General features: G+C 33.3%; 2 protein-coding genes across 2 annotated transcripts; one reads left to right on the top strand and one right to left on the bottom strand.

Moving 5' to 3' along the window:
• Positions 1-1028: 1028 nt before the first annotated feature.
• On the top strand, positions 1029-3663 carry LOC145098672 (uncharacterized). Its single transcript, XM_079036287.1, has 6 exons — positions 1029-1215; positions 1552-1931; positions 2295-2406; positions 2771-2852; positions 2950-3001; positions 3436-3663. The coding sequence occupies exons 1-6, from the start codon at positions 1029-1031 to the stop codon at positions 3580-3582; spliced, it is 960 nt and encodes a 319-aa protein (XP_078892413.1). The 3' UTR covers positions 3583-3663.
• An 85-nt stretch (positions 3664-3748) lies between these two features.
• LOC145102199 (uncharacterized) lies at positions 3749-5875 on the bottom strand. The gene is made up of 6 exons (XM_079039574.1): positions 5265-5875; positions 4810-4918; positions 4549-4720; positions 4295-4467; positions 4072-4207; positions 3749-3936 (listed from the first exon to the last, which is right to left on the bottom strand). Exons 1-5 carry the CDS (start codon positions 5789-5791, stop codon positions 4085-4087), a joined length of 1104 nt encoding a protein of 367 aa, XP_078895700.1. The 5' UTR covers positions 5792-5875; the 3' UTR covers positions 3749-3936; positions 4072-4084.
• Between the last annotated feature and the right edge of the window lie 1879 nt (positions 5876-7754).

The raw sequence follows: 7754 nt of genomic DNA, 5'->3' as shown, positions 1-7754 counted from the left end.
TTCGCATATGAGCTCCGTTTTCGACGTTTTTTATATCCCCAAAATTCTGTCGACGAGCTCTACAAATTTTATTTAGATTGTTAATCACTTTATATCCCACAAATTTCATTTATACTCATAATCACGAGATCTTCAAATCTTGTTTAGATTGTTTTATCTGACAATCAACCGATTTGAATTTCGATTTCTGTGTCCGCATTGCTGCACTGAAACTTCGAAAAATTATATATTTCTCATATGAAGTCAGATTTGGACGTTTTCTATATGCATTATCTCGGTTTATGATTATTACAACTTTCGTTTAGAATACTTAGGCTAATAAGCAATCTATCAAAAATTACTTTTTACATTACACATAGTCGTGTCGGTTTAATCGCAAAACTTCGGAGAACATAACTTCTTCATAAAAAGTCGGATTTTAGAGTTTTTTATATGTACGGAATCCTTGCTACACATACTAAAACTTTTCATAAGATTATTTGTCATAAATAACCTTCTATCAAAGTGTCGTTTATCGCTTATCGATAAATTCCCTATAAGACTTATAATGTGTAGTCTACGACGCTAGCGATCTGCCTATTCTAGGGTTTAAGTTATTACTTATTATATCTTAATTTTCTAACCTGAAGTTGCGAGCGGTACAAATTAAGCTTGGAGACTACTGAAAGAAAGATCAAATTTATTTGAAGCGAAGGAATGTCAACAAAGTTGTCATGGAGTTTAATGCGGTATTTTTTTTACTGTGAAGCGACAATGACAAAGTGGTGCAAATGATGAAACAATCTTGCAAAAGCTCTTGCACTTTACCAGAGTGAAAAATGGACACCTTTCAAATTTCTTCATGTTTGAAATGTTGTGAAAAATTAAAAAAAAAATGGCAAGATATCGAAAGTTCGGAAACGTTCATGGGTGGTTCTTCTACGAGAACCAAATCTTCCGAAACCACTCATAGCCAATCTTCAGATGCACATGTCGGGATTTAACTCAACGAAGAGGAACCTATTGAGATTCCAAGAGACACTCGTCCCATGGGAAAAGACCAAGCTAAGCGAAAGGGTAAAGAGACAACAAGTGGTTCGAGTGACATCGAACAAATAACATGCAAAATGGGCAACTTGAAGTCGACATTGGAGCAATACTTGAGTGTTGCAAAAGTGAAGGAAAAAAACCACGACGTGGCGATCTTAACAAAAAATACTAGCAACCTTAACGGACGTGAAAAAGAATCAATGTTAAAGGCCAAATAGGAGATTGTGAAAAAATATAATATCTAGATTTCGTAATTAAATTTCTAGGTTTCGTAATTTAATTTTCTAGGCTTCGTAATTAAAGACCAATATGGAAATTTTTAATTCTTAAATCCATCATTCATTTCTAACACCTTTCAAAAACTACAATAACAATACTCTAGTTCATTGTTAAAAGTTCATCCTTTTGATGATTAATCGTTAAACTATTTATTCTTAACTTGTACATAAAAGATTCCTACCTTCTAACCTTCAAACATCAACATTCTAAAAATACTATATTTAATATTTTCTCCTTTTGTAGAAATCTTCCAAAAAATGATTCAAAAATCCTTCTCCTCAACCACATTGCCCCTCCACAAATCTTTCATTACTCCCTTCACTCTCCATAACAAGATTCCACATACAAGTTCCATCTATCACCATCAACTCAATCCATTTAAATCATCAAAGCTTTCTACTTTTGGTTTCAAAAGATATTGTCCTAGAAAACAATCACCATTGTTGCCATTATTGGCGTCTAAAGGATCAAATGATGGAGATAACAAAGCCATGGAGACAGTTCTCAGATTTTATGAAGCAATTAAGAACAAGAAACTTAATGAAGTGTCTGAGATCATTGAACATGATTGTCTTTGCATATGTAGTTTTATCTCCACTTTCCAAACCTTTCGTGGAAAGAAGGTACGCCATGTGATATTTATAATAAGTTATAAGTTCTTATGATGTTTTCATATTATTTTTCTATGGAACCCAATGTTGCAACTGTATTGTTTTTGTATATATATAGATGAGACTCATAAAATAAAAATATTATATGGTTAAAACCAATGTATTTACACTTTCGTATTTTCTTTTCCATAAGGTGTCGTGTGTATAAAAAGATGTATGGAGAAATTATGCTTAAAAAGTATTTGAGAAAATGAGACAACATTTTGGGAAATGAAAGGGACAAATAAATAAGGAGTTCTTTGCTAGTTAATACAAATTTATTTGTTAAAAAAATAGATTTATGTTTTGTTGTACTAACTCACTTTTTTTTAGCAGCAAGTGATGGATTTCTTCTCTTCTTTGATGAGTAACTTAGGACAAAAGTTCGAGTTCGTGGTACAACCCACGATGCATGATGGAATGACTGTTGGAGTTTCTTGGAAACTAGGTCTTTATTTCTCATCTCAACATTTTTAACACCAAAACCCTAGTCAAATTGTAATTAGACATGGTCAAAGACTTTCATCATCACTCATTTGTTAAACATGTTTATGTAAATTTTTCAATAATTTATAAGTACAAGATTTCAAGTCTGTACTTTTAAGCCTTGTTTGGCATACATGATATGATTAGCATGACATCATATGTTATTTTTGTTTTTCATGCATTAGACTTAGATTAATGTCAAATCTCTCATCCACATAAAATGACTTAAAAACCCTCATCATACTCATCATCAAAAATAGTTTTAGAAAGTTTGTTGTGTCTAATTTTGACTAGTGTTGTAACAAGTGCTACTACCTTTTGTGTAGAATGTTGCAAGACACATAAACCTTTAGGAAAGGGTTTTAGTCTCCATATGTGTCATATGTATCAAGGGAAGGTGCTTATAAGGTAACTTCACAGCTTCTAATGCTTGTACAGTACATGCATCCAATGCAATTAGAATACCCAATTTTGACATGAAGTCCATTTATATTTTATTTTTCAGGAACGTAGAGATGTTTTTGGAGCCACTTTCATATATTGATCCCCCGGCATTGGTGAGAAATATTTCTCCAGTCTTCTAAAAAAAATTAGAATTTCATTACTTTTTTAGGTGACTTATATATTTATACTTTATTTTTCTCTTATAATAGCAAAATATGCTTATAGACTACTTTTATTTATTTACAATAATAACAATACGTAACATGAAACTTATAAGTTATAAGCATATTGCAAGTTTCATGTTACATATAAGTTGTTATTATAGTTAAAAAGAAATACATTCATTTAAATGTCCCAAAATGAGAAACTAAAAGGCAACAATAAGTAATATTTTACATATTACTTATTTTACAACAAAACTATACATAATGATTAAGAAAATGGTTAAAATCGTTCGTTCTAGCATTATTTATCCTTTTTGTACATTTTAAGTGCAAATAAACGTCACGTCCATGGTTAAAATAACTCTACGATTATATTTTGATAGAAAATGGTGGGATTTATTGCAAGCATCATGGGACAAATGGCTTCAAATGCAATCTTCAAGGGTGACAACAAAAAGGCTGTTTATTCTATATGCATCGTAGTAGCTTTTGTTATACTCTTCATTGTTCTAAGGCTTTATAGGAGTTAAGATTCATAATTATTAGGCAACATACTTTCTTTTACTTTTTTACCCATAATAGCAATATATAGTTACATTTTTACCAATAATAGCGATATGTATTCAATAATATCTACATACATGAATTAGTTTAGACATAATAGCAACAAGTATAACACTTGAAGAGAATGAAACGTAGTTAAAAGTCATTGCAAACCATGAAAATTGTTGTCAAGGTTAGACATTTTTTACAAAGGGGTTATAAAACACTATTAGAAACCACATGGACAGAATAAAACAACAAAATCAAACATAAATCTACTAACTTTTCTTCACTAAGTCAAAGAACACCATAAATCATTAGTTAGTGAATCGCTTGTATACCTAAAACAAATAGTAAAAAAAAAAGGTTACATTAGTCATTATCATGTATTCATACATTCACAATTTCAAATAAATAAATTGATGTGGGATTTTGAGAAATGAGATAAGAAAAGACTAAATTACTAAAATACCCACCAGTCAACACAGATCATTGGATTAGTAAATGTTGTTTGACTAACAATTTGGGTATTTCCATTGCGGAAATGCTTTCACATCCAAAAATCTCCATAAGCTTTGCATCACATATTATCATCACAGGATTTTCAGGATCCTATATCATTAAACATTAAACAATCAAATAATCCTTACATTTATATATACATTTTCAGGATCTGAAATGTTATTTTAATATTTATACCTCAAGATTATTGACCTTTATATACTCCCAAACAAGTCTCAAAGCCTCTGATTGAGACATTTGTCTTTCTTGCATATTCAAACAATTTGCAAGTGATTCAGAAATTATAACTTGACATGGAACAAAATCACTACTTTCAACCTTCACTTTTGGTTTCCTACGAGATGATGCCTCTGAAAAGTCAACATTTTTGTAATTTAAATTAAATAAAGAAACAAATTGTAGAAAAAATATTATATTTTGGGCAAGTTTACTTGTAGGTTCAAGTGGGATGATATGTTTAGCAAGCAACTTATTCATCTTAAACATATCAGTGGAATCGGTTTCAAAAACAACACGTAAAGCATCATCACAAATTATCTTTCTCTTGTTTCCAGGATCTTGGAGGTTGTTTTTCTTTATGTAGGCCCATAGTTGCTTCACAATCTGAAAGATATAAGCTTTTATTTTATATGAGTATTTTCTAGTTTTTAGTTAAATATATCAATTCTTTAAGCAGAAAGTAGGATTCATACATCGGTTCTTGATAAGGATGATTTGCCTAGAATCACTTGTAGCTCAGGTGAAATACCACAGAGCTTATTTAGCCCCCCTGGCCCACCTCTTCTTTTGTTGGCTGAAGGCCTGTGTTCATTGAAAACATTATAGCAATGTCATCAAGGTACAATTGCTTCATAAGAAAAGAAACTGAATGTACAATGTTGATATGAGAATGTTGATATGAAGATTCAAAGAGATGAAAGTATGATGCTTTTCTTGCTTTTAACCCTTCATTACATTCGGGAGATTAATGTAGAATCAAATGTTCTTTCTTTATTCTGGAATGAAGCAAAAAAAGGTAAAGAAGCTAAGTGAATGGTCAATTTAGAGGTTATTCCCCCGATTTCAACATAACCCTAATTACTAAAACAAGAAAAATGGCATAGAACAATAGTTTAAACTGAAGAAGAAAACGAGTAGAAATCTGTACCCTTTCTTGATCTTTTCGGGCGATTTCCAAACCGCATTTTGAATGGGGAAACCTTCATATTTCACCTCCGGTAATGTCTGCACTCGTGACTGCTCTGGAGGCAGCGCCTCAGGGTTACCGAAGTTAAGCTCAACCGGGTGTCTCTGGCGTTGTTCTTGATGTTCAAAGGCAAAATGAGAATGGTGATATTGAGGCCGAAGAGGAGGAGGCGCATGAGGCTGTTGTTGGTTGAAATGAAATTGGGGTTGTTGATGTTGGAAGGAAAATTGGTCTTTAGGTATCGCAGAGGTGGTCACCGGTGAAGAAACGGAGGGTTGGGGCGGCGGTGGAGGGTTGCGGAATTGGGAGTGGGAGTGGAAGAGGAGTAGGTTGATTTGGTCACGAATGAAAGCTGCCTTATGAGACAAATCAAACCCTAGTTTTTCACCAAGCTGATTGACAACATGATCGAGAGTAGTGAATGATTTGGGGTGAGATTGGGTGAGAAGAATCTGAATCCCTTTTGCTATCTCTTGATCGGACACCATTGCTCTTCACATTAAATAATAATAAATACACCAATTTCACCAAATTGGTTTCTCTCTCTCTCTCAGTGAGAGACAAAGTCTTAAACCTCTGTCCCACTCTTCTTTTTTGTCACTGTCTTTATCCACACTCCAAATATTTTCCTTTGATAGCCACGTGTGATTTTATGATTGGTATATTGTTTATTAAGAGTAAATTCCAATGAATAGTTCGGGATAATTTATGTTTGGTCTTTAATCTATTTTTTCTTTTAAACTCCAATAATTTTTATAGTTTGGTTTATTTGCAGCCTTGTTTTATTAGGATCAAAAAGTCTATATTATCATTTTTTATTGATTATATGTTATTTACCCTTTAAAAAATGAAAAGTATTAATAAGTGTGGTGAGTCCAACCACCCAATTCTCACCTTGGCAACTATTAGCTTCAAGATTTAGACCTCTTCAGCTTCAAAACTGTCATCACGGCTAGGGCTCCACTTTCATCTCCAATTCCTATGAAATGTAAGTGTGTAAAAGTTGGACATCAACACATCCGGTGATACCATCTTCACCATTATGGTCAAACACATCTCAATCGACGTCTCTATAATCGCTTTAAGGATTTGAATATTTTAAATCTCTTATATAAAGAAAGAAAGAAGCTCTTATTCGAAATCGCCTATTGAAATTGAAACTAAAGTCAACCCCACACATTAGACTGTTGTTTTATTGAAATCGAAACTGAAGTTGGAACTCACGAACACAATAAAGGTTTTAAAACTTGGAAATCATGTGGATGGAAATAGTTTTTTTGTATTTTGTAATTGTTTTTCTTTTTCTGGGTTTGAAATCAAATGGTTTATGTTTTCTAAATCTAATTCATCTTGTAGGGTTGATGGTGTTAGGTTGAAAGTATCAATGGTGTTGGGTTTTTTTAATGATTAAAATTCAAAATCAATGGGGTTTGGGTTGTAATGGCGGGGAGAAGACAAAGGAGAATAAGTAATTATATGTATAGGAGATAATTTTTGATTTTGTGAGTGAAGGAGAAAATAGGTAGTGGTCGTTGGAGTTCCTATAACAAAAAAGGAGGATAAAAGAATGGGGATGGGATGTTGGGACCTAATAGTTTTTATCATCGATGCTTTCTTAGATCCAACATCGAGTGTCTCATATCCGGAGGAAGAAAGGGATGGGTTTGGTTGTAAGGGAGGAAAAATAAGAAGGGGAACGTTGCAACCATGGTTAGTGGTGATTGTGTTCGGAGGCGATTTTCCTGTAACTGAACACAAGAGGGGATGAGATGAGGAGGGGTGGGTAGTCTAGGTCTATCAATTAATGGGACCCATATATTTGTTTAAATTATTTAATAATGTAAAAAAGGTAAAAGAGACCAGTAATTGAAAATCACTCTTTTTACTCTAATTAGGGACCAATCACGCAACAAAAACATAGCTTAGTGACTTTCTGAATTAAAAATGAGTTAAAGACTAAACATGAAAATTACCCCAAACCACAATGACCATTTATGTAACTTACTCTTAATATAATGGTAATTTTGAAGTTGGTAGTAGAGACTATATTTTATATGAGTAATCAAATATCCTCTACCCACCTTTTGTGTAACGCCCCATTTCTAGTATGTAAATTTAATTAAAGTATCTTCATTTCTTAAGGGGTACTCGACGAGTCTGTAGCCCGACTCGTCGAGTAGAAGCGGGATGAGCTCGCGATTTAAGTTGGCTACTCAGCGAGTCCATATGTTTGGACTCAGCGAGTCTGCCTATCTGGATGAAGCCCTAATTTCAAGGGTTTGTACCCTATTTAAATGTCATTATAGCCTCCCACCCCAGCCTCCAACACCTTTAGAGCATTTCCCCTGTAAACCCTAGCCCCCATTGTTGAGCTTGAGTGTGTTTGTGCTAGTTTGGAAGTTTTGGAAGAGAAGGAAGGAAAGAAGGTCCATAGAAGAGAAAGGAGATCGG

Source organism: Lactuca serriola, chromosome 4 (genome assembly GCF_051521515.1).
Source record: "Lactuca serriola cultivar US96UC23 chromosome 4, Lser_US96UC23_V15, whole genome shotgun sequence".
NCBI lineage: Eukaryota > Viridiplantae > Streptophyta > Magnoliopsida > Asterales > Asteraceae > Lactuca > Lactuca serriola.
This window is presented reverse-complemented; position numbering and strand designations above follow the sequence as displayed.

What these genes read in the sequence shown, in the direction of transcription:
- LOC145098672 (XM_079036287.1), top strand. Translation starts at nt 1,029, where the DNA reads ATGGGAAAAGACCAAGCTAAGCGAAAGGGTAAAGAGACAACAAGTGGT. An exon ending in AAACCTTTCGTGGAAAGAAG is followed by an intron (nt 1,932 to 2,294) that starts GTACGCCATGTG and finishes TTTTTTTAGCAG; the next exon opens with CAAGTGATGGATTTCTTCTC. An exon ending in CAAGGGAAGGTGCTTATAAG is followed by an intron (nt 2,853 to 2,949) that starts GTAACTTCACAG and finishes TTTATTTTTCAG; the next exon opens with GAACGTAGAGATGTTTTTGG.
- LOC145102199 (XM_079039574.1), bottom strand. Translation starts at nt 5,791, where the DNA reads ATGGTGTCCGATCAAGAGATAGCAAAAGGGATTCAGATTCTTCTCACC. An exon ending in CCCGAAAAGATCAAGAAAGG is followed by an intron (nt 4,919 to 5,264) that starts GTACAGATTTCT and finishes CAATGAACACAG; the next exon opens with GCCTTCAGCCAACAAAAGAA. An exon ending in CATCCCACTTGAACCTACAA is followed by an intron (nt 4,468 to 4,548) that starts GTAAACTTGCCC and finishes TTGACTTTTCAG; the next exon opens with AGGCATCATCTCGTAGGAAA.